This window comes from Chiroxiphia lanceolata, chromosome 11 (assembly GCF_009829145.1).
Source record: "Chiroxiphia lanceolata isolate bChiLan1 chromosome 11, bChiLan1.pri, whole genome shotgun sequence".
NCBI lineage: Eukaryota > Metazoa > Chordata > Aves > Passeriformes > Pipridae > Chiroxiphia > Chiroxiphia lanceolata.
The window spans coordinates 21,399,516-21,423,513 of NC_045647.1; the positions used below are offsets into that span (position 1 = coordinate 21,399,516).

General features: G+C 41.8%; 1 protein-coding gene and 1 long non-coding RNA gene across 7 annotated transcripts; both read right to left on the reverse strand.

Annotated features, from left to right (window-relative positions):
- Positions 1-1,039: 1,039 nt before the first annotated feature.
- TSEN2 (tRNA splicing endonuclease subunit 2) lies at positions 1,040-11,380 on the reverse strand. 5 transcript variants are annotated; one of them, XM_032699068.1, is made up of 12 exons: positions 11,357-11,380; positions 10,185-10,380; positions 9,301-9,382; positions 8,658-8,694; positions 6,344-6,854; positions 6,149-6,226; positions 5,561-5,611; positions 4,777-4,915; positions 3,089-3,125; positions 2,340-2,451; positions 1,837-1,926; positions 1,040-1,372 (listed from the first exon to the last, which is right to left on the reverse strand). In XM_032699068.1, the coding sequence occupies exons 2-12, from the start codon at positions 10,356-10,358 to the stop codon at positions 1,313-1,315; spliced, it is 1,371 nt and encodes a 456-aa protein (XP_032554959.1). In that variant the 5' UTR covers positions 10,359-10,380; positions 11,357-11,380; the 3' UTR covers positions 1,040-1,312. The 5 variants fall into 5 exon arrangements, 4 of the variants coding, with proteins under 4 accessions (XP_032554959.1, XP_032554957.1, XP_032554960.1 ...); XM_032699066.1 differs by lacking the exon at positions 11,357-11,380 and adding an exon at positions 11,300-11,354; XM_032699069.1 differs by lacking the exon at positions 11,357-11,380 and adding an exon at positions 11,300-11,343 and having other exon boundaries at positions 6,206-6,226.
- Positions 11,381-16,968: 5,588 nt separating this feature from the next.
- On the reverse strand, positions 16,969-21,046 carry LOC116792509. Of its 2 annotated transcripts, none has more exons than XR_004359156.1 (4): positions 20,970-21,046; positions 18,962-19,104; positions 18,188-18,265; positions 16,969-17,023 (listed from the first exon to the last, which is right to left on the reverse strand). It is a non-coding gene; the product is annotated as an uncharacterized LOC116792509 (long non-coding RNA). The 2 variants fall into 2 exon arrangements; XR_004359155.1 differs by having other exon boundaries at positions 18,962-19,109.
- Positions 21,047-23,998: the final 2,952 nt, after the last annotated feature.

Sequence of the window (23,998 nt, forward strand, 5' to 3'; positions counted from 1 at the left end):
AGCACTAGTGAACATCAGCGTTAGGAATCTGCCTTCCAGATGATTAAATCTTGCAAAAAAAAGTTAGAAAACAGCAGGCACTAGTGTAGCAAATCTCAGCACTGTCCTATTCCTCACTCCATCCAAACTGCAGTTTATCCTCATCTGCTATATGACATGATAGGCCAGGACAGAGAGAGCTACCAGTGCAATAGGAACAAAAATAAGTGTATAAACTGTTGTAGGTTCTGGATAAAAGGGAAAAAAGCAGTAATGAATGTGAGACTCACACTTGCCAAGCTAGAGGCACTGAGTTCCTCTCACTGGCTCAGCAAAGCTGTGTTATTTTCTGCACAGTAAGTCATTTTCAAGAGAAGAAAGGGCCTCAGCTGGGCTGGGCATCTCACTGGCACAGGGCAGGATGAGGCCCTTACTTTAAAGGGAAGAAAGACATCTTACCCAGATGGAGAAAGGTGCCCGACACCTCACTTTGCTGTTAGGTGCTTAACCCATAGTATTCACTAAAATCCCTGCACATTCTGGGAAGAGTTCCTCAATTCTGAGCTGTGATTGTGAAAATAAGGCACTAAATCCCAGGGTCCAGGCACCCAATCACAACATGTTACAATAATCAATACTGCAACAACCAAATCTCTCCCCAAATCCAAACTCTTGCCATTTCCTCAAGGCTATGAAGTCAGGTTTTGGTTGAGGAAAGTTACCAATGATACTCTAACAGGTTATTTGATTCACTATAATTACTGCTGGTTTTTAAGCATTAAATTTGAAGACTGTCAAGTTTAAGCCTTCATTTCCAAAGAAATGTAGGACCCTGTGCTGAGCCTTACAATTCTCAACTCTGAACAGGTATTCCCAGAAAACAGTCCAATCCCTCATTGCTCAGGCATTTGGCAGACATTCAGGAGTCAGATCATTCAGCTCTAACACCTTCACTTGCCAGAGAAGTAAAAATTATTTAATATTAACATTTAAAATAGCAACAAATATTAATATTTAAAAAGTTAAATGTTACTAATTACTGCAGTGTAGCCACCACTCGTTTTATACTTTCATATTTTATTTTTATTTTCTGCTTTGAACTGGAACACAGCTTTAATTTTTCCTCCCCTTCATATGTATCACTATAGCTCAGTTATGTTTTCCAATACAGCACTGTCCCCAGTAAACACAATACACCTCACTTTAAATAGCATTTACACAAACCAACTGTATGTGTAGACAGGAGCTGTTCTGAGGCAATGGGTCATCATGAGATCAGGTAAAAAACAATAAGAAGTGGTTTTAAAAAAGTGACTTTTTCCTATGCAGTCAGTTAAGCTTCACCTTGCTCACTGCGCTCGCGGGAAGAAACCCAACGACTGACAATCAGTTCCTGAAATAAAACCGGAATTATTATGGAAAAAACCCCAAAGCTACAGATAATCAGTGAGGGATGGGAATTAGGTCTCTAAAATTGATGTGTATTATGTGACCACTGAGAAATTTTAGTAGATGACTGTGTTTCTTCCTGACATGAGCTGGTCTCACACATATTTCTCCCTTCATTTTTGAACAGATATTAACCTTGCAGTCTCCACAGGCACCCCCGTTTCCCCATGCAAACGCTTACATTGACAGTAACAGCAACATTAAACTTTAGATCAGAAGATGTGAAGTTTTTAGAGAGCCTGCAATGCCCATCTCATGCCGTGGGGCATGAAGGAATCTAATTATTTTATTGCAGCTGCACTTGAAAAATCCAAATCAAGGCAAAGAGGCAGGGACAATTCTCCCAAGGAGCTGTGGAGCTGCTCCATGGCAAAGCCACCCATGGCACAGAGAGCAGGAACTACTCACCTGGACCTTGATCCTCTTCATACACTCTGGGCTCGACATCTCCTCTGCAGTCATGTCAGAGGGTTTAATCAAATAGCAGAGCATTAGCTCCTGTTGGCAACCAGCAAACACACACAGGAATTCAAAGGGATTATGGAAGCACTGTGCTCAAAGCTCTAGCACAGAGGAAAACAAGCTTCTCTGTTCAAAAGAAAATCCTGGTAGATGGAGAAGGCTTTAAAAACAGAAGTGGCATCAGGAAACAAGTGTCCCTCAGGTCTTTCTGCTGTTCCTCACACAGCTTTTAACACTCCTTCAGGCACCAGAACTTTAATAAGCTTTACAGAATTAATCTGTAAAAAGCTTTAATAAGCTTTACAGATATTGACCAAGGAAACTTGTTTCCCCACTGGTAACTAAACGTGTTGTTCAGCAGAAGGATTCTCTTCCCAGCCTCACTCCAACTCCTGCTCCTGGGAGCTCAACTGTCCCGTTATCATGTTAAAGCTGTTTTAAACACTGACCTTGGAAGCATTAGCAGTTGTTCTGTTGAGCCCAGACAGGGACATCCAGCTGAGAGGTCTGCGGAGAGATCCTTGGAAATCATCATCCACCAATTCAGCAAGGACAGAGTAACTGCACAACAGAGCACACAGCACAGTCAAGTGAAAGAAATTACCATTTTAGCAAGAAGATTTAAGAACTAGAGGCTAAAAACTGGTGTTAAACAATATGCCAGCAAGGAGGCAGCAAATCGTGAAACTCCAGTCTCTTTCTACAAGGAAAAGAGAAGAAACAATGAAGTTGGAAATATGCCCAATGGCACCTGCCGTCCTCACCCTGATGTCTGGAGCATTCTCTTATGAATGCCAAGCTGACATTTTTAACCAATTTATTTTACCTCACTAGCTAATGAATAAAGACAATTATCATCCCTTTAAAATTTCTTCTCCCAAATTACGTAAGTTACCCATACCATATCTTTTCCAAAGTCAGTTTTACTTATTTACTTATAAATCAAGTTACTTTCCTGAGTGCATTCATCATACAAGTGTTAAATATGCTCACTGCAACTTCTAATTTTTAATGTCTATTACTTAAATTCAATTAAATTGTGTCATTTAGTACCTCTACTAAAAGGATTTTCACATTCCCAGTATGAATACATCCAGCAGTATATTTTGAGTGATGAATACGTACTTAAAGCAGTGAGAATGTGTGAAAGAAATCTAATTTGAAACAAAGAAATTTGACAGAAACAAGAATGTCAAACCTGGCATGATAGAAGGGGGGGCCTTTTCGATACAGCACTGAAATGGAAGAGAAACACCTTAGTCTGATAATCACAGAGTTCCCATCAGTTTAATACCAGGGTCAATCAATATTGTCAAATGGTTTCTAAGTTTTAATTACACAAGACAAAACTTCAATGCTTTTGAATCCTGCTCAGAATTAAGTTGTTCCAGCAAGAGTAGAAAGAGGGAAGAGACAAAAAAATGCTGGAGTAGATAAATCAGAAGAGCCAAAGGACAGTTTGCTGTTGCTGTGGGAAAAAGTTTGGGATGGAATTTTTCTGCAACACACTCATGTTTTTGACATTGTATTTACAACAGAAGCTGAGCCACTGGAGTACAAGTAAAATGACAGTAAGCCATCACATTTCTGTTCCAAACAAGTATTTTCCACAAGTTTTAGGAGAGGCACAGGTTCTTACATACTGCCCACCAGACCCTCTAAAAGGTCCCTCTTCATACAAGGGTACACAAGACTCCTCCCAGCTGGACTGATGTCACTGAGTTAAAGGGTTACATTTCCTGTCTTCCCTTTGCCAGGGGGTTGTAAGAGGGGACTTTCTTTAACTAGCAGAGTTTTTCTTACACAGCTTTTCCTGTCAAGGGGGGGATGAGCAGCACTTCATTCATGACAACCATGACTTGAAAATTATCCATTATCACCAACTTTAGTAATACCAGCTCTAAGAAGGTGCTGCACAGAAGCTCAGGACTAAGGCAGAGCTCTTCCAAACCTTAAACTACTCCACTTCCTTGGCCTGGCACAAATCCAAAGACAGTGAGTGACCAAACAGCAAATTCAGGCCAACACACAAATGAAAGGTGAACTAACTCGTATCAGTTTCTCTGTACATCAGGTGATCAACAGCAAAACCCCATCCACAACCCAGGGTGTAAGAACAGCAAGGATGAATTCAGCCAAAGCCACTCACTATCTCAAGGATGAGCTCAGCACAACTCCCAGAATGTATAACTACATCAGCAGCATTAAAACACCTGCTGGTTTGCAAGCAATCATTAAAAAACACCTCCTTTAATGCACATTCTCCTGAAATGACAGGCTTTACTGTACTGTTTGTGTGCACATGAGCTAAATGTAGTTCTTGAACTACTTAGCAAGGGATTTTGGACAGTACTAATAATTTCTGTAAGATTAAACTCCCAACCATTAACAAAGAAACAAATCCCTTCTCCCTCTATCCAAAAAAAAGCCCTGAGAAAAACCACTCAGAGAAACAGTCTTAGCACTAAGTTCAGCACAAGTCCAGCTTCTATTAACTGGGATGAATGAGATCCATGGACTTTGTGAATTTGGATCTGGATTCAAACCTGTTATTGTAGGGACTGTCACGTTGACACTGCAGAGGGTGTGTTTAGAAGGGGATGGAGGCACTTGGGAAGGGAATTCCAGTGGAATCCTGCAGGAATTATTAACCTCATGAAGGCAAACAACAGGCCTCTCAAGCTGCCTCTTCAGCTACTGACTCTGGGATGGGATTTTCCACTCACATCCCAACTTTACTGACAACCCACAGCCCAACCAAAAACGTCTGTTGCCAAGGGCAAGAGGCAGAGGCTGCTGCAGTGCCTGAATTCCCCTGTGGCACTGCAGCCCTGCCCTGCTTGAGGAGAAGGGAGGTGCAGATGCTCCACGTGAGGAGGTACTCACAGAGATCGGTGCCGTACTTGAGCCCCACCTTGGGCACCCAGCCCCTGCTGCGGAAATAGTGATAGGCCATGTAGGTGGTCTTGAAATCAGGCTTCACCTCGCTGAACACCTCCCACAGCTGCACGATGGTCAGGGGCTCCTGCAGAGCACACACAGGGCACTGGGACTGCACAGACAGACACAGAGCACCGGGACAGCCAGACAGCAACACCGCAGCACAACCAGCACAGGCTGCTGCACACAGTGGGAGCTGCCGGCAAGGAAATACAGAATCCCTAAATACAAGACTTCCAGAAACCTGCTGCTCTATTTGGTGGGTCTTTTAGCATTTCACAATCAGTCCCACAATACCCTTATCTAAAGGAAAGGCTGATCAATCTCAAACTAGAAGCACAGGTTTCAATTATTTTGCCATGACATTAACAATAGCTTGTTATACTTGGAGATTAATGCTTAAAGCTCCAAAGAATGTTGCCATATCAGGTATTATTTCTCCCTTATTTGCCCTTCCCATGTTTCCTGCCTAAACTATAACAAAAAACCTTCCTCTGCAAAAGGACTCTGCTTAATTATATTTGTCTGGCTAAACTTAAAACTTTCAGACCGGTATTTCATAAACAGAAATACCATGACTTACAAGAAAAACTTCCCAATTACTCTGTTTGGTATTACCTCCTCCAGAATTAACAGCATAAATTACTGCTATATTAACTAAAAATTTCAGACCAAACTGTATCCAGACTAATGGTATCCCCAGTAACCCAAAATTAATCCAATCTCTTACCTCACCGTAATAAATACTTAAACATCCCAGAGCATACACCAAGAAAAAAGCCTGAAAAAATAAACAGAGTAAGTTTAACTAATATCTCATTTCTTCCTGTGGTTTATGTTCCATGCAAGAACAAAGGCTCAAATTAATTTTATACAAGAGTCCTCATGTCACGAGACTTGTGATCATGACCTTTACATTTCAACAGACGCAGAAAAATCTACAAACTACAAACCATCTCTGCCTGTGGTGTACGTTCCTGGGGGCCCGGTGTTAAAACTAATATATTTAGAGGCAGCACAACTGAAAAAGGATTTATTTAAATGTTATATTCCTGGTATTTTTACACTTAGATCACTGGTCTCTCTGCCAGTGGGATTATTCATCTAAAGCAAATGGGATTGGACCCTAAATATTTTTAACCATATCATGTAATTCTTGCAGGTTATTAAAAAGGAGTTTAATGACTAAGACAATCCAAATCCTTAGGAGACACAGGAGAGCCCTATACTTTAGAAAGAGGTATTAAATTATGTTGTAACATAGATTAATGTCTACTTTTTCAGATTAAAAGCAAACCAACTTGTACTTGGAACATACCTCTTCCAAGCTGAGCTGTAAATATTCAAAAATCCTAAATGGATTTTTTCTACATACCAGTTTCTCCTTCTTGACAAGCTATAAGAAAAAAAATTCCTGTATTATTAAAACTTTTAACTGGAAAAACTACTGAATTCTGAAAACAGCACTGATGCTAGAGATTTTCTAAAAGATTGGGATACTCTTTTTCCTTACATTTCCTTGCAAACAAGCAGAGTCATCTTCAGGACATAAGCTCTCTTCTTCTTCCTCTTGCACCAACACATATTCTGGAGCATTTTCCTTTGCCTCGCCCCCCTGCCCAGCCCTTTGGTCAGGGCTCTGCTTCCCCTCACAGCCACAGAGCACAGGAGCACCACCCTTCTGGTAGGACCCTTCCTCCAGCCCTCTGGAGTCACCTTGTTCCTGTTCCTTTGAGCCACACACAGGGCCCATCCCTGCATCTCCTTCCAGACAGGCTTTCCTGGAGCCCCCATTCTGATCCTCGGCACTCAGGGCTCCTGCACTGCCAGCATCTCCAGAAGGTTGCCTGGAAAGTTCAGTATTTTCTCTGTGTGGGCCCATTCTGTTATTAACGGTTTGTTCAGCTCCATCCTCTGCCAGCTCCAGAGGTTTGGTGTAATTTTCAAGGATTTGGGTAACTGAGCAGTCATCAAGGCCTTGCTCTTGCAAAACACTCCTGGCCCACTGAACACGTCGCTGGTACCTGGGAAACAGGAGAAATGGGAACTTGGAGAGCATTGCATCCTTTAATTAACATTTTTAAACAGGGCCCCTAAAAGCAGAGGATTCAGCACAGTTCACAAGCAAATCTGAACACACCCCAACAACTGCTGTGCAAACACAACTGTGCCCAGTGCAATGGGGCTCCAGATTTTGGGAGGTGGGTTTGGAGGTGACACCACTGAGCATCAGGATTCTTCGCCTCCTCTGGTTTTGCCTTTTAAATTTGTGTGGCCCAAACACCACTACTGAGCCCTGCACAAGGGACTGTGTAGTTTCAAGAAGCAAGAACTTCACTGGGCAAAAAGTCCCTTCTCCCATGGGAGCCCTAAACCTGAATCCCCCCAAAAATGTCCTGGTAGCAGAGCTTGCAGGATTAAAATATGCAACAAGAGTTTGCATACAGAGCTCTCACGCACTTTATCTATTTTACAGATAACAACTGAGAGCAGTAGTTTCAAAACTCTGTTCTAAGTACCTTTCAAAAAGCAATGACATAGCAAAAACAGCAGGGTAAAAATCTTAAGCAGATGCTACCTTTTTTAACCAAAAACCTCAGTTATATCCCTGAGAAATAACAATAACCCTATCAGTGAGATAGCAGCTGAAAGCTGCAAATATGTCTAGTATTTTTCAATTATGATACAGTTTTTAGTGACCTTTCTGTTATTTCTCTTGGAAAGTAACATTAATATCCAGTTGAAGACATGAATCTTCCCTCTGTGCAGCTGCAGGGACCTCAGGGCAGCTGTCCTTCCTCGAACCTGGACAACTCTGGGACAATATTCTTTACTTTCCTGAACAAAATCCTAAGGCAGCAATTCCAGATCAGGTAATGAAGAACTACAGAGACAATTAAATGCAAATTTCATGCGTCAACACAAACACAAGTCCCTGTGAAGCCTCATAATAAAGCCGTACAATTCAGTGCTGTACTCTTTGTTATATAAACCAGACTCCTCGTGGTCCTATGATTTAATTACCATAGAATTTGCACTTCCAGATCTCTACCGGAACAGATCATGATGCCTTTTGAGCACCAATAATCACACTTGCACTGATGCTCAGCCACTGCTGGCACATAAAGCTGTCACAAGACAGACTAATAAGAATGGCAAGTATTTCTGTGAGCAGTAGTAACTGTACTAGCACTAGCAGTAATATTGATACTGTTTTTCTTATCTAAAATCGAGGACTGAAGGAGCATAATTTTCAAATTTAAGTAAATTTTTAAAAATTATCATAAGATTGAAACAAACTGAGTAACCCAGCTGCACATGCTTAACAATTGATCTACTATTTAAGCAAAATAAAAATGTGGTCCAACACTCTGTTTTGCTAAGTGGACAAACTAGCAATGTTAATTGATAATTTATATTAAAAAAGTAAAATATTAATGCATTATAAAAATTCAAGAGCTGCTTCAGTTTACGCTATAGCAATTCCTTAAGGAAGTGGAAGTTGTTTTAAAGAGCCTACCCCAGAAACTTCTTTTTCTCCTCCTCAGCTAAGAAACAAGTTTATTATGACTATTACGATTAATCATACACCCTACTATGCATGTACTCGGTCTCTATTCAGCAATCAATACTTGCAAGATTACATGAAAAACCACACTGAATATCCCCCACTCTATTTCTAGTTCTTCTAATGTGATTTATAAATGAAATAATGAGAAAATCATCACTTATACAGCCAACAACCTGAAAACCAGAAAGAAAAAATGTAAAACAGAATAATATGTTTCCTAAAAGCACCAAGAATAAATTAAAGCAAATTAACTTACTTTTGAGATGTAATTATAGGCATGTTTGTGTTAACACCTGTACAAAGAAAAACCATACATTGTTTCATCAATATAAAGATGTTTTTGTGTGGTTTTGGTCACTGGGGTGATCTGCAGCCTGACAATTACCCCCATTCTCAGTCTTCAAAGCTATTTTGGTCCCACTTGTATTCAAGGACACAGCAGAACCAGGTAACAGCCTGCACAAGAGAACAACTAAATACACCCTTTTTTCTCCAGCCCATAAAAAGACAATGATGAAGGGATATGATAAAATCCAGTGATGCCCATTGAGACCTAACTGTCACGGGAAAGATGAGTAAAGAATGACAATATAAACAACCAAGAGCAGACTGGATGTAATTGGTCACAAGCAGATTAAAAACTTTCCTCATGATTTCATGGACACTAAAACCTACAGATTAAACCCAAAAAAAACTGGAGAGTTATCTGAAGAGAAGTCCAAGGATCCCTTTACTTACAGACTTCCCAAGGAACAACCCCAGGAAGGCAAGGAGAGTGCACTGAGGAGCTATGACACATTTCCTGTTCCTGAGTTTTTCCCAGGCATTCCTCAAGCACAAGAGAGGGGGAGAGAGAGATCCTTGTGAAGAAAAGTGAAGAACTATTAGAGGACATTTACCTTGCCACTTAGCAACCAGCAGAGAGTCTGAAATGCTGAACACCGGCCGACTTCTTGAAAGGATTCCTTTTCCAAAATAGCCCTGCAAAGGAAAGGGAAAATATCCTTATTATCTCTTAACAAACAGATGAATTTATTTCCAAATTACAATATGTGGACTGCCAAGACCAGCTGAAACACAACTAAAATTCAGCAGCATTTAAACTTTGCCTAGAGCTTTTTTAAAATCTGCTGGTAACTGGTCAGTATTAAACCCCTGCACTGAGAGATTTAACCAGGTATGCTGGTTTAACTGGGAGGGTGTCTGGTCTTCTCCTCAATTCTAAATATTTGTCAGGCAACATCTCCAAACAGACATTTCAAAACGAACGCAGGAGACACCACCTGTGTATTGATGCTGTGACAATGCACGATGGAAACCAAAGAGATACTACTGCACAAGAATGGTGCTGAAATGGTACTCAGGCATAAAAGGAGTAATATAGCTTATTTTACACAGGAATAAATCACTCTGAAGCTAAAATAATTACAGAAGCATTTATAAAATATTAATATTCCAACCTCCTGGGCTTTAAAAACAAGAAAGCACTTTTGAGAAGTTACATAAAATGTTGAAAGGAGACATTAACAAACATGAAGGCTTTGCAGCTGTTTTTTGGGTCACAGTGTCGATTCATTCAAAATATTCATTTGCTTGGATAAGAAATACTATTCACATTTGATCCAGAATATATGTTTTGTACTGATTTCAGGAAAGAAGTGAGATGCAGAGAATCATGCAAGGCTGAAGGGGCAGGAAAACATAAAGGCAGCAGATTTTAACCAGTACTATGCTTTACCTGCAATTAAAACACTAAAAACACTGTGCAAATAGGGTGCAGCACCTTGTTATAGAGCTGTTCAATATCCTCTGGGTTCTTCACAATCACGTTGTTGTTGATGATTTCAGCCTGGCACATTCTGAAATCCTTCCCACCCACATCCACAGGGAAGGGACCCTCGTAGGACTCAAAAACTCTTCTTTTCCTTCTTGGGGTGTGAAAAACTGCTTCTGCCATTTCCTGATGTTAATATTTCCTCCTAAAAAGTGGAAAGAAAAGATTTCGTGTTTAGGTTTAGTGTTTTTCCATATTTCAGCAACATTCCCTTGGCAATAACAAATTATCAATGAATCCTCCACCATAATACAAGTTTAATTCTGAAACTCTTACACCATACAAACACAGGATGTGCTGGTGTTCTCTGTTCATCTGTGTCCCTAGACCGGGGGGGATGGTTCTCAGCCAACAGTTTATAAAAAGAACTTACAAGTAAGATTCTTAATTTTTTAAAATTTATAGGTATACATCTGAATATTTATGTACAAGTTTGTATTTATGAATCTATATAATTTTTATATATTAATAAATTGTATATTAATAAATCTATAAATTTGTGCATATATATTCATATATTTATCAATTTGCAGGTTTCTTAAAGGTCATAGAGGAAAGAGTTTACAAAGGAAACTTCAGGACGTAAACTGTGAGTTTCTGTTATGCTGTGAGCGCTTCAGGAATAAAGGAGAGGAATGAGCAAAAGAGCAGAAACCACAGCACCCAAATGCCTGAATACGGACTGTCCTGAACAGTCTGAGCCTAGGGAGCGTTTGGACAACGCTCTGAGGGACAGGGTACGACTGGTGAGTGTCCGGGCAGGGCCGAGGCTGTTCTGGATGGTGCCGGCGGGTCCCCCCAGCCTGGACATTCCCTGGCTGAGGGCGGTGTTGCAGAGGGGCCGCGGCCGGGCGGGTTCTCCCCCCTGACCCGGCCCCTGTGCCGAGGGCCGCGGGCGGAGCTGCGGCTCCCGGAGCGCGGGGACCCCGCGGGGCCGCACCGGGACGGGCGGGACCCCCGGGACCACCGCGGCAGGGCCCGCACCGGGGACGGGGGTCCCGGGGGTGTCTCCAGGGGTCCCGTCCCGTCCCGTCCCCCCCCCTCCCCGCTCTCCCCTCACGCACCGGCCCCGCCGCGCCACGGCCTGCGCGCCGCCAGCACCGCCCCCCGCGCGTGCGCACCGAGCCCCGGCCTCGCGCGCGCTCCCGTCCCGCCGCGGCCGCGCGCCCGCGGAGCCCTCGCCCCGCCGTGCGGGGGCACGGCGGGCTGCGGCTGCGGGTTCCGACCTGCGGGACCCCCGGGCTGCGAGCGAGGGGCGCGGAGCTGCTCTAGGCGGGCAGAGGCAGGAGGGGGCTGCCCGGTGCCCCCGCCCTGCAGCGCTGTCGTCCCCACCGGGTCCGCGGTGATGTCCCTGCCGATGTCCCCGCCTGTTGTGCGGTGATGTCCCCGCCGGTGGTGCGGTCGTGGTTCCGCCGGGGCTGCCGTGGTGTCTCCAGGGGCAAGTGAACCGGCACTGCGGCTCAAACACCATAAAGTGCGGAAGGTGACACTGTGTGGAACACCCGGCCCGGAGCGATGAGCTCGGTGCTGGCCATGGGACACGGGGATGCCATTGCACCCTCACGGTGAGCTCGGTGCTGGCTGTGGGACACGGGGATGCCATTGCACCCTCACGGTGAGCTCGGTGCTGGCCGTGGGACACGGGGATGCCCTTGCACAGCGGGGGAGGTGAGGCACAACCGGTGCTCTGCTCGAGCGGATGGTTTGGCTCCGTAACAATGCCTGTCATTGTGGCTCAAGAAGCACCCGGGATAACACAGCCCTGGTTGGCCCAGGGAACCAGGGGTGGCTCGGGAGGACCTGCTCGTGCAATCATAAAAACAGGTACCTGAGTACAATGCAAAGTGTTTTCACTGCTCAGTGAGGAGCAGACATCCCTTCTTCTGTTTTGATTCACAGCTTGAGCCTTGCCCATCAAACCTACACCACACCTGCACCGTAGTACAACTGCTCTTGTTTTGAGGTGCCACTGGGAGGTACCACTGTCACACACAAAGAGGATCAAGCCAGTTTGGCTCCAGGGACACAGACTCTCAGTAGAGAATTCTGATTCCCAACAGAGAGATCAGTGAGCTCACTGGTGAAAAGTTGTAAAGACACATCATTCTTATGAGGTGTTTTATCTCCCACTGCCATTTTACAGGCAGACCAGTGAGCCTTGTGGCAGGGAATAATGGTTACAAGGCCACACAGGAAATACAGCACCAACCATGAGAATATTGCAGGTAACAAGATGAAAGCTGGCATCAGAATTGTTACTGACTCAAAATTCCTTCTGAATTTGTCAAATCAAGCCTCATTTCAATGGAAGTGGAGTTTATCTGTGCTGGATATATCTGTATTTTCTCCTTGTGCAGACATTACTCTGAGATGTGCATGACAGGGAGAAGGAGACAAAACACAGAGATACAGGTCACTGGCTTTCCTTCACATCTCCTTATCTCTGAGCAGCCTTGAGAGGGACCAGCAGCATATGCCAGTCACTCAATTAACTAATCAGACCCCTGTTCCTTCAACCCAATATCTGCTCCCGTTTCGGATGATAAGCCCAGACTGTGCTGCAGCCAGAACTTGCTATCTGAAGGACAAGCTCCCTTAGACGAGTCATGCCACATTTCTTTTAGAATATCAATAATTGTACAGACACTTTCACAAATGTCTGCAGCTCTCTTTTTGTGATGAGCCAGCGTTTGGGCAGCACCTAAATGAAAGGCTCTGAACAGCAACCCTCAAGGTCAGAGTGAATCACAGAGAGGCAGAAATATCACACTGCTGCCAGGAGCCAAGGGGAGAGGGACAAGTGATCTGTGAGGAAAGACTGAAATAACTGTCTAGAAATGGTAAAATGGGCAAAAGAGACCATTGCAATGAGGGGGTCATGCATTGTTCTGCATGACCACTGGCATATAGGAGGAGCAAGGGGGTCACACTGCAAAATAATATTGTACCTGTGAGGTGAGGATGACACTGAGGAATCGTGCCCATCATTGGGAATTTTAAGAGCAGGTTAGACAAACATCTTCCAAGTAAAGTTAATCTTGCCTTGAGACAGGGGACTGCACTAAAAGCCCTGAAGATCCCTTTCCTGGGAGTTTTCAGGGTTCGTTTTTCCTTCCAGGAGTGTTCCTGCTCTGCAGTGCGGCAGAGAATCCAGGGCTCTGTGCTGCCCTACAGAGGCTGAACACCTGCAGCTTTTGCCAAGTCATCTTTCAGCTTTCCATCTGTGTTACATACAGTCTTTCGGTTCAGGAATGTCATTCTGAGAACAGACTATTTGGTGTTGTCTCTGGCTGATTCATTGCTCTAACAAGAGTTTTCATTCGCTTACTATTTCTTGAAACTCAGCTGAATTACTGCATTATTAAATTAAGGTCCAAGCCAATGTCAGCTTTCTGACAAGCCTAATATGACTCTCTAAATCATGATGATTGGAAGCCTTCAGTTCTAGAAATGCATTGCCTTCAACTCTGACACAGTTGTCTTTGCTGCCTGATTTTCAGTGGTGTTGTCTGGCTGTGTCCCATTATTTATGTTGCCTCCCCTAGAAGTTCCATGCTATATGGATATAAATATGTTTATTCTATAGCACAGTCCCATGTGGGACATGAGTGCATCCACAGGAAACCCTCTGAGCTGGCAATGTCTTCCCAGGAGGAAAATGCTTCTGCTCTGTGTTGTTACGGGATTTCTCAGGCAATGGTGGAGGAGCAGAGCTGAAAACCAGTTACAGTGGCAAGACATGCTCTCCCTGCCAGGCTTATTAAACTCATCCTGTGACCACACACGTGGTAATTTCCTTTCAAATCTGCATAACATTTACAATTGTGTGCTCTCAGCCTCTCTGTGGTTTGTGTCCTTCCACAGTGACTGTTGCACTGCAGAGTTCATCTGGAATTATTTGTATGAAACACTCCATTTATAAAATAGGAGTTCATTTACTCTTACATTAACTAATATTTAACAACTAATATTAACCAATTATCATGCTATGGAGTTTCTACTCCATAAAATTAAGTTGCCATATGCAGGGAATTTTGTTATCCAAGGTGATTGTTTCCTGGATGCTTAGGGGCTTTTACAGGGACTTGGGAAGTTAATTCTCAGTCCTATCTCAGCCAAAACATACAGGCCAGGTACTCTTTAAATACATATTTTACGTGCTTAGGCTTATTAAAAAAACCAGAAATGTCAGCTTGTAAAACTCTTTGCCCATGTAACACTCTCAAGAAAGTTAGTCATAAAATCATAAAAGAATGATCTATTCTTGTAGTGTCTTTATGTAATTTTGGAATCCATGCCAAGAAAAAAGGTTTTGCATAGAATCTCATAAAATTCAAGTAATGATTTGTCATTATAATAATTTCTGTCTCTGGTTTCGACAGAATGTGCCTGTGAAGTTTTCCTATCCCATACTACTTATAGTCCACAGAAGGAACATGAGGTCACTCTCCTTTTTAAACAAAGCCCTTTTCTTTCTCACAAGGTAATTTGGACAGTAGTGGGAAGATGGACTGTAATTATTTACATTAGCCAGTTCCACTTTCCCCAGACTGACAGAAATTCCCATGGAAATTCTGGTTACATTAACTTTGACAGAGATATGGGACTGTTTTTGGAAACTTTAAAAAACAAAACAGCTAGGGAATACTTTTCATTTTTATTAATATGCAGTATCTTAATTTTGTTTATTAAAGAAATAAATCAAGGTTAGTTTCTGCTTAGTTTCAGATGGTTTTCACAGGAGACAAAAAAACCGAGAAGTCAGACAAATATTGGCCAAGCATCAACCCAGTCAGGAATCCCATAACAGAAATCCCAAGGTGGACAGCAGTAAAATGAATAGCATGAGAAAAGAGAACATTAAATATGAGTATGTTGTTAGCACACTTACTTCAGACTTGGACAGTGCTTTTGTGTTCTTGGAGATTAAACACACTTGGATGAGGAATTGTTGTACCAGACCCTCTGATCCAGCTGCCATCCCATCCCATCCCATCCCATCCCATCCCATCCCATCCCATCCCATCCCATCCCATCCCATCCCATCCCAGCAGGTACAGCCCAAGGGCTCTCAGAGACATCACAGGGCACAGTCACTCCTTGTCCTTTTGGGCAGCTCCCAATTTGTATTACAAACTACATGAATCTGAAAATGATGTGAACATTCATTTTCTCTGCATCAAATCTTTCAGCCTCCCCAAAGTCACTTCTTTCCTTCTCCCCATGGAAACTAATGCAGAAAGTCTGGGCTTGCCATTCAAGGAGCAATTAAGGGCACTTAGAGCCCCTGAGTTTTGCCCAGCCCTTGAGCTCCAGCATCAGATTTATTTATCTTTTGGTGATGAAACATTTGTTCTTTTGTAGGTCATTAGTTTTTCTGCTTCATCAATCCCCTGGGTGAGTTGTTAAATGATGTACAGCTTCTGTTTTGTCAAATTCTGACTCTCGCCTTCACCTCATGTGACTGAGCACTGGGCAGGGCAGTGAGAAACAAGGACAAAACTCCAGGTTCCTGCAAGACCATCAGTAAAAGTCCATTTTTAAATTGTATTTCAACTGGAAAGAGAACTGTCAGAGTGGGGTGTCTCCACTAGGTGTCCATGTTTCAGCAATTTTCAGTTAAAGCTTCAGTGACCGCAGCAGCCCCGTGCAGAAAGCAGAAAAATTGCTATGCTCCATTGAGAGATGTAAATACAAGATAGATTTTCATATTAGGGAAGTGTGCACCTGGGCCTCTGTCTAAAAAGGCACCAAATCTAGCATGAAACACTCAAACCCCACTTTTCACTTGCACATCTTAGGCTCTCAAACAGGTCCTTTAAAGCTGGCAGACTTTTCACATATTGATTGTTGTCTCCCTGATTGTTTACAACCTTTCTTTTCCTAACCATTTTTCAAATTCTGTGTTTTGTATTAACTTGCAGTTAATATAAATAGTTGGAAAAAGCTATTCCTCCCTTGTTTCTCTATTCATAGCTCTGTTTTGCATTCAGGTGAGTGCAGAATCCTTAAAACAGTGGCTCACATTTTTAGATCCGCCTGCATAATTGTTAAATAATTCCTTTGCTCATTACATTTCTCTTCAAATATTGATGGCTAATGTTTACCTACTTTGCCTGAGTATCTAATGGGTGTTGGAAGGCACAGTCATGCTCCTGTGCATGTAAGTTTGTGCTCACAATTTTAGTAAAACTCTAGGTTTGTTTATTCAAGATGCTCTTCACTGCACATTTTTGTGATTTCCATACCCATTCGTTAATAAGAGGTCGGAGAGCAGCTATTTCATTCAAATACTCGTGAATTCCAAGGAGCTGAAATGAAGGCCTTATTTAAGGTTATTTAATTCTGTTCTAGGCATAAGAGCAGATTTTTTTTTCACTGTTTTTCTTCTGGTTTCCCAGGCATTTTCAGTTTGTTAAATGTAAGGATAGAATAGATTTGAGGGAATGCTATGTGCCAGAATATTTTAAGGCAGGTTCCAGCACCAGATGCAAACTAGGCTCTAGTGATTTATAATTCTCGTAGATGTGAGTGTAAAATCTAAAACTGAATTTGACTCCAACACTTTTACCTCATTTACAATATTAAGAAAACAGAATAGGTTTTTTTTTATTACATAACAAAATGAAAATCTGGTGTCACTCCATTTAATTTAGACCCTGTCTGGTCCAGGGTCTTTAACATGGCTGTCTGCCTTTAAGCACAGAAACAATCCTACAGGCTTCAGATATTACCTGAACTGTGTCTCAGAGTTCATCCTAAATGCTGTCCAGATTCATGTGTCATAGCTGACAGAAGGACAAAATAACAAGGAAATCAAGATAAAGGCCTAAATCATCACATTCTGAGAATGGAAATAAACGAAATGAATCAATTTGTTGCCAAAAGTAAATATGTTTTTAAATAAAAAACCCAAACAAAAAACAACCAAACCCAGAACATCCTCTTAAGGAATATATCCCAGTCTTGAATATTTACTTTCTGTTTGTTTAATAACAGGAAAAGGCTTGTAGCTCTTTTGTTGAGTTTTACATGTCAGCATCTAAATATTCTGATGGTATTCTTAAAACTTTTACCAGGAAAAAAACAGTGCCATGGCCTATACTAGGAAATGTTCTGTTTATTTTAAATGCATTTATGAGCACACAAAGGCAAACAATTACCTGTCATAAACCAAGGGAGCAACTCATAATGGCTTGGTGTCTCATTCGTACTTCTTTGTGTAGTTCTTTGGCTCATTTGTCCCTGCCCTTCCTGTGTTCTGTTCCTCACCTCTCCCTGTACCTTTTGAACTCAAGTGTAGGTTAAATCCCTTTTTTCACTGCCCCATTACCTGCTGGGCTCTGCTTCTCCTGGTGTCTCAGCCATAAGAAATGTTGGGCTAAAGGTTTATCAAGGCTGTTTCTGGACCAACATGACAAGGATGGTCACCAGCATGGAAAAGTGAAGCCTGAAGCCCAAGGGCTGATTTTTAAGTACATAATCCTCAGACTGGACTCTGAACGAAAGAATGACAAACAGCTTTCAAAGATCATTAAGCTTCCTACAGAAGTATTTTAACCTATCTTGGCCTTGCCTGTTCTATTGTGGCAACTGCAGTAACTGCAGTAAATTTTGGCCTAATCATGTTAAAAAAGAGATAATTCTGTCAGTGTAGGATAGACTAAACTCTGTAAACCAGGCTAGTTGTTCTCTTTGCCTAACTGTGGGCTTGTTTAAACAGTGAGTAAGCTACGAACAGCCAGCCACTGGATTCCCTTGGATCAAAACTGTGAGCACAGGAGCACTTCAAATCCAGGTTCCAGATAAAAAAAAGTAAATAACTCATAAAAGGAAGTGCAAACAGTAGGGAAATCTTGTTTGCATCTGTCAAGCTGTGTAAGGGACAGTCAGACTGGAAAGAATGGTCAGATTATGAGGCTCTGGGTGGGCTTTGAGGACATCTTACATACTTGAAGGAATTGGGGAGGATGTGTGATCTCCACCTGGTTGTTCTGCATCTTCACTGTCTGAGCCACACAAGGGATCTCCTGCACAGACACTAAAGTTTCAAAAGTAAACTCTGGGCTCAGAGCCCCAGGCTTTGTTATCACATCTACCTCCTGATTATTGCCAGGAAAACGAGATTCAGCACAAAGCTGGGATCATTACCACTCCCTTAAAAATGACTGGTCTCACTGCCACGGGGGGAAAGCGCAGTGCTGCTGAGCTGAGGTTGGTCACCAATAGTTTATCTGGGAAACACCTCTCATAACTCAGGTGACTGTGACCAGGTATCGCTGGAATGGGCAGGTCAAGCACGGCCATTTGAAATCATGCAAATATGGACATGTTGTGCCAGCTAAAGTTGCCTTTGTAGGAGGAAACCAAGTCTATAAAATGGAATTTAAGCACTATTTAGTAGTGAGGGCTTTGTAAGCAAGACATATTTTAGAAATCTGAGTGCAAAAAAGGAGATGAGACAGAAAGACTTTCTACATTATGTTAAGAATTGAAAAACATAAATATATTAACCATGGTCATGAGTGTGGTCACTGAGAGAAATGTCTGTTATGTTAATTAATATTAATATGTTACTATGAAGATATTAATAAGATCATATTAAAAACATGAGCGAATTAAAGAGGTTGGCACAGGACAGAACTGGTTGGTCAGGACTTTTCTGGGCAGTACAACCAGTCAACAGTGCTTCATCCCTCAGAGGTTGAAAAGTCCCCTCTGCTCACCTGAAGAAAGAGTGGCATTTTGTGTTTCACTTCCCCTGGAAATGGATGAACCAATACAGAAGCGGCCATATTGCAGAAGGCTTGGTCTTCACTGCTCAAAATGCAGGATAAATAATGGATAAATGGATAAATAACTGTTGGACCTATTCTGAAGTAAAAAGAGGAGACTCAGCACTTTGTATTTACCCTGGTGAAACTGTGCTATGACCCAAGCCCTCCCCTGGAGCTGACCTTGGTGTTTTTAACTCAAGCTGAAGTGCTTGGTCTTCCCTGAGCTGTTACCTCAGGGTTGCTTCTGCACATCAGCTGCCGCAAAATCCTCACTGTATGTTTCTGCAAGGTTATTTTCACACATGATAAAATATACAACAAGCTCCAATTCTTTAGCTTCTTCCATAAATCCAGGCCAGAGGCGTGTGGCCAAGCAACATGGGTGGCTGTGTTGGAATATGAACACCACCGTGGCTGCACTGCAGCAGGTTATGAAACCTCCTGTGCAATTTATGACGACTGGATTTCGTGTCACAAGGGAAGAAGTTGATTAACAGTCAAATGGCAACTGGATGTTGGTGTTCAGGTGCGTAAAACAGCAGATACAAACATGCAAATTATACACATATAATTGAATGTCCCAGAAAAACTGCATAGAAACACCCCATTTCTCATATCTCTTCCCTGACAATAGCAGGTAGAAATTACAGACATAATTTAATGATCTAAAATGTGTTGGCTTTCAACATTTATTGTATTTCATATAAGTGATTTTCATCCTGTTGTGTCCTGAAACACTAGAGAGAAATGAAGAACGTTTGAATTAGCACTTTCAACCTGCCACAGATGGAAAACTCCATCTATAAATGGATATATTCCATTCATTGTATTACAGCCACAGAGTCCCACAGGAGAATCACAATTCTGCAAAATGCCTCTAGGGCTTAGCATTATGTATTTGGGTATTGGATTAGGGAAAACACTTGTAACAGAGAGCACCCTGATGAATACACCTCTGAGAAGGCTCATGTGGATGCCTTTTAAAGTGCTTAAAGTCTGGAGCAACTGACATGTGCTCAATTTGTTCTAGATACAATTGTGTGAGTTTAATGTGCAGACTGCCTGGAACAATGGGATAAAACCTCCTGGTTTGTCACACTATTGTCCACTGGGGTGAACAGAGAACCGCCGTGTGTTGATCCAGAGAACTGAATCCTTTGGGGAATGAGAAGGGAATTCCACTGTGAACAGTCTCCAGGACTGTGTATTTTGGATTTGCATTTTGCTTCTGTTCATATGATGTGCAGGTTGCTGTCAGGGGGTGGCTGCAGTTTTGGATCCTTGTTCTGCAGTCATATAAAGAGATGTTTGGTACATTTAACAGGCCACAGCCATGTAATGACATCTGAACTTCACTTCTTATATTACTGATGGCAAAAAACATCCTCTTTAGCCTTCAGATATAAATTTCTGTGCTTCCTCCTAAAGAATGTTCCAGTTTAAACCACACATGCTTTTCTTACTCTTTTACCAGATACTGGAGGTCTTTTTTTTGATACTTTTTTCCTGAAAACTGCTTTTTTAGCTTTTTTTTTCACCTTGAGGTGTGTATTTTCCAGTTGGTTTTGCTTACCAACACAAGCATTTTAGATATATCTGCCTTTGCAAAAAATGTTTTTCTAGATCTTTTGAACCGTGGTATAAATAGCAATATATTTCTGTCCCAATAACATAATTATTCTCATTCTTAATGTTCTTCATTCAATTAGCTTATAATAGCTACTGTCTTGCCTCAACCTTTCCTAGGGCAGGGACAGTTTTTCAAATGCAGCAGGAAAATAAAATCTTGTTCCTGCTTGAGTCCTTAACACTGTTTTAATGCAAATATTATGGCCGTATGTATAATTTTTTTTAGTCACTCAGTGGAAAGTCTTACAGGTCCCGAATTAGCAAAAGTTTTGTAAAGTTCATATTAGTAATCTATGGAATTTATACCAAAGGTGTTGAAATCACTTACGCTTTTGCTGACTCACTTCCCCCAGGGATGGCTGGTGACCTCAGAAATGCCCCCACACGAGTTCAGGGCACGTAGTTGCCATCTGCAACATGAAGAACATACTGAACTCTCAACTCTGGTTCATCCTAAAATTTTTTACCTAATATATCTTAGTGGTGTGCAAACCCCAGAGTCTATTCCAAAGGCCGTTTTCTTTTACAATCTGCTCTGACTCAGATGCTCAGTTAGTGTGGTATTTACAAAATATCTGTACCACCGTGAATTTATCTTGCCAACAGAAGTTAAATGGTTACATATTAAAAAGATTTTATAAGCACGATATGCCACAGTAAACATTAATAAAAGTTGTTCTAAAACTATTTCTGTCTTTCGTTGGGAAACAATTATTCAGGCTTGAAGGGGAAGACTGCTTAGTAAAAGGAAGGAGAAATAAACATTCTGAGGTTTTAAAGGAACTCTGCTTTGCTGATTAAGTGCTTTTTACAGAAATGCAACTAATGTTTCCTTCTTTTATAATTCTTAAATCGGGCCCAAGTGCCAGTAAATTACTTTCTTTGCTGTGCGTGGAGGTTTATTTTTAGTCACAAGGAGAGTATAGACAGCAGGCTGAAAATCAAGCTGACTGCACACTAAATAAACTACCACACACTTGAACTCTTGGTGTCAACTCATTCATCTCACTGTGGCTCAGCTCAGTTTTCTGTCAGAAACAACTTTTCAGTAGCAATCTGCCAAGGCTCTGAAACCGCCTTACATCTGAGCCTGTGCTTGTCTTCTGAAAGCATCAGTTTTAAAGCTCCAAGATTTTACTGGGGTTGAATTTTGCAGTACTTTGAGACTCACAGTGGAGCTGGAATTTGGTGTCCTTGCTGTCAATCTGAGAGCAGAACTGCTTGGCAAGCGGTGCTGTTCCCTGTGGAAGTGTGGTGAGTGCTGGGCACAACCACCATGCTGCCCTTTTAGAACCAAAATACCAGCCTTGATGTGTGACAGATAAAACTGTTCAAAACGAGTCACTCACTAAATGTGTAACATCACCAGATGATGACCTGCTAAGCAGGTGACAAAAAACAGAATCAGATTTTTTCGATTCCTGCTGGGCTGTTTGTGCAGTTTTTCTCTAAATCGAGGGATCCAAGAGATCCAGCTTTTAAATGAATGATTTTCCTTTGCTCTTGTGTTCACCAATGCTGTTTACCAAACTATAGTTCATGCTGAGCCACTGCTTTTCCCTCCTGTTCCCATCTTGTTGAATCAACACACCAACAGAGAAAGCAGTTCTGGGATGGTCAGCGTGAAGTGTTTGCTACACCATTAAGGAACAGAACATTCTCTCTCGTGTCATCTGGCTTTCAGCAGTGTTGAAAGATGGAATCAGTTAATGCTCAAGCTCCCTGAGATCCATACTGGTAAATATGCTGTTTGGTTTCAATTAACTGTACCTCCCCCCTGAATATGAGACTGCACACAGTGCTACTGCTTCAGGAGAGCTGGACTCTGGTCACAGCAGCTGACCAGCTAAAAATCAAATTTTTTTCACCCCTTCTCATACTGTAGAGGTAACACAACTCCAAGCAGCAAACTGCTGATTATTATTCATCTCCTGAAACTACAAACAGAATTGTTTACTAAGTTTCAGTTCATTACAGTGACACAAAGCCATTGGAAGTGACGGATGGGTCACCGAGGGTGGCACAGTACGGGTGAATTTGAAGGCCTCATCTGACCTCTAGAACTTTTTCATTTTGGACACATGGAACCTGTAAGACTCTTATCTTATGTCGCAGAAGGCAAACTAAATTTGCCAGGCGTGTACTTGGCAAAAAAAAAAAAGGTTTTTACAATGTCTGTAGTCAGTGTAATTTCTTATACACATAAATATGTCTCTGTTGTCCTCAAACACCCAATAAAGTCAGACCCAGGTGTCAGTTCTTGTTGCTCACTACAGAAACCATACAAAGAAAATATCTATGGATTCTGGAAAAATCACAGGATGTGGGTGTGCTGGATGCTGCCTGTCCCAGCAGCAGGGTCAGCCAGTGGCAGCCTGGTGGCACTGAAATGGGTTGAAGGAAAGTCTTGCGACTGCAACCCATGAACACAACTCACTGCAAGACTGGGGCAGGATTGCAGCAACTCCTGCAATGGCTCCAAGCCCCTGGGAGAACAGTGTCTGATTGAAAAATTACTGGTGGTTGGCTTCGAATACTTGGAATAAATAAAACAGCAGCTCCTATTATGCAAGGTCTATATACTTTCCTCACAGACTTTCACAGAAATGCCACATTTCTGACACCTTTCCAGCAGCTATTTAGAGACACCCTGGTCTAGGCAGACAGGATGTGAGACTACAAATATGAATTCTGGGTTCCATTCCCTGTTCTGACATGCATTTGACAAATAACACCTCAGTTACTCACTACCCCATTTGCAAAATTGGTTGAAGCCACTTATATACATCTTACTTTGATATTAATAGACAATAGCACTGTTATTTAAGACTTATTATTTTTATAATTCTTTTTAAGAATCCTTTAAAGCAACTCTTTTACAAAAATTCATTTCAAAATTATTATGTATTCATAGCAATAGCAGTATCTATCTAAATGCAAATTCACTCCTTCATCCTATTAAGTATCTACAATGCATATTTAAAATCTCCATAAACCTCCCTACTCCATACGGAATATTCTGGTCTCATAGGTAAGCAGCAGGAATTTGAAAAGTCTCTCTAATGCACACTTATTTTTTGTATGCAGGTTGCAGCAAATTGGAAAGGCCCAGAAAATGTGGATTAGAGTAAAACTGCTCTTAAGGACAGGATTTAACTGTTCATTCATGTCTTCAACTCGGAACCAGCAGTAATGGCAAAAGTTGAGATTCTGAATGATAGAAAAGCCCATCAGGTATATCTGATTAAATGGGAGTCTTGTATTTGTTCAGGTAACATCAATTTTAGAGGGGCTGAGGACCATAATTTGTTTATGAGAAATCATTCTATCAATTAAAAGGTGACAGGTATTAAAACA

What these genes read in the sequence shown, in the direction of transcription:
- TSEN2 (XM_032699068.1), bottom strand. Translation starts at nt 10,358, where the DNA reads ATGGCAGAAGCAGTTTTTCACACCCCAAGAAGGAAAAGAAGAGTTTTT. An exon ending in TTGAACAGCTCTATAACAAG is followed by an intron (nt 9,383 to 10,184) that starts GTGCTGCACCCT and finishes TTTCCTTTGCAG; the next exon opens with GGCTATTTTGGAAAAGGAAT. An exon ending in TAAGTATTTATTACGGTGAG is followed by an intron (nt 4,916 to 5,560) that starts GTAAGAGATTGG and finishes TGTGCTCTGCAG; the next exon opens with GAGCCCCTGACCATCGTGCA.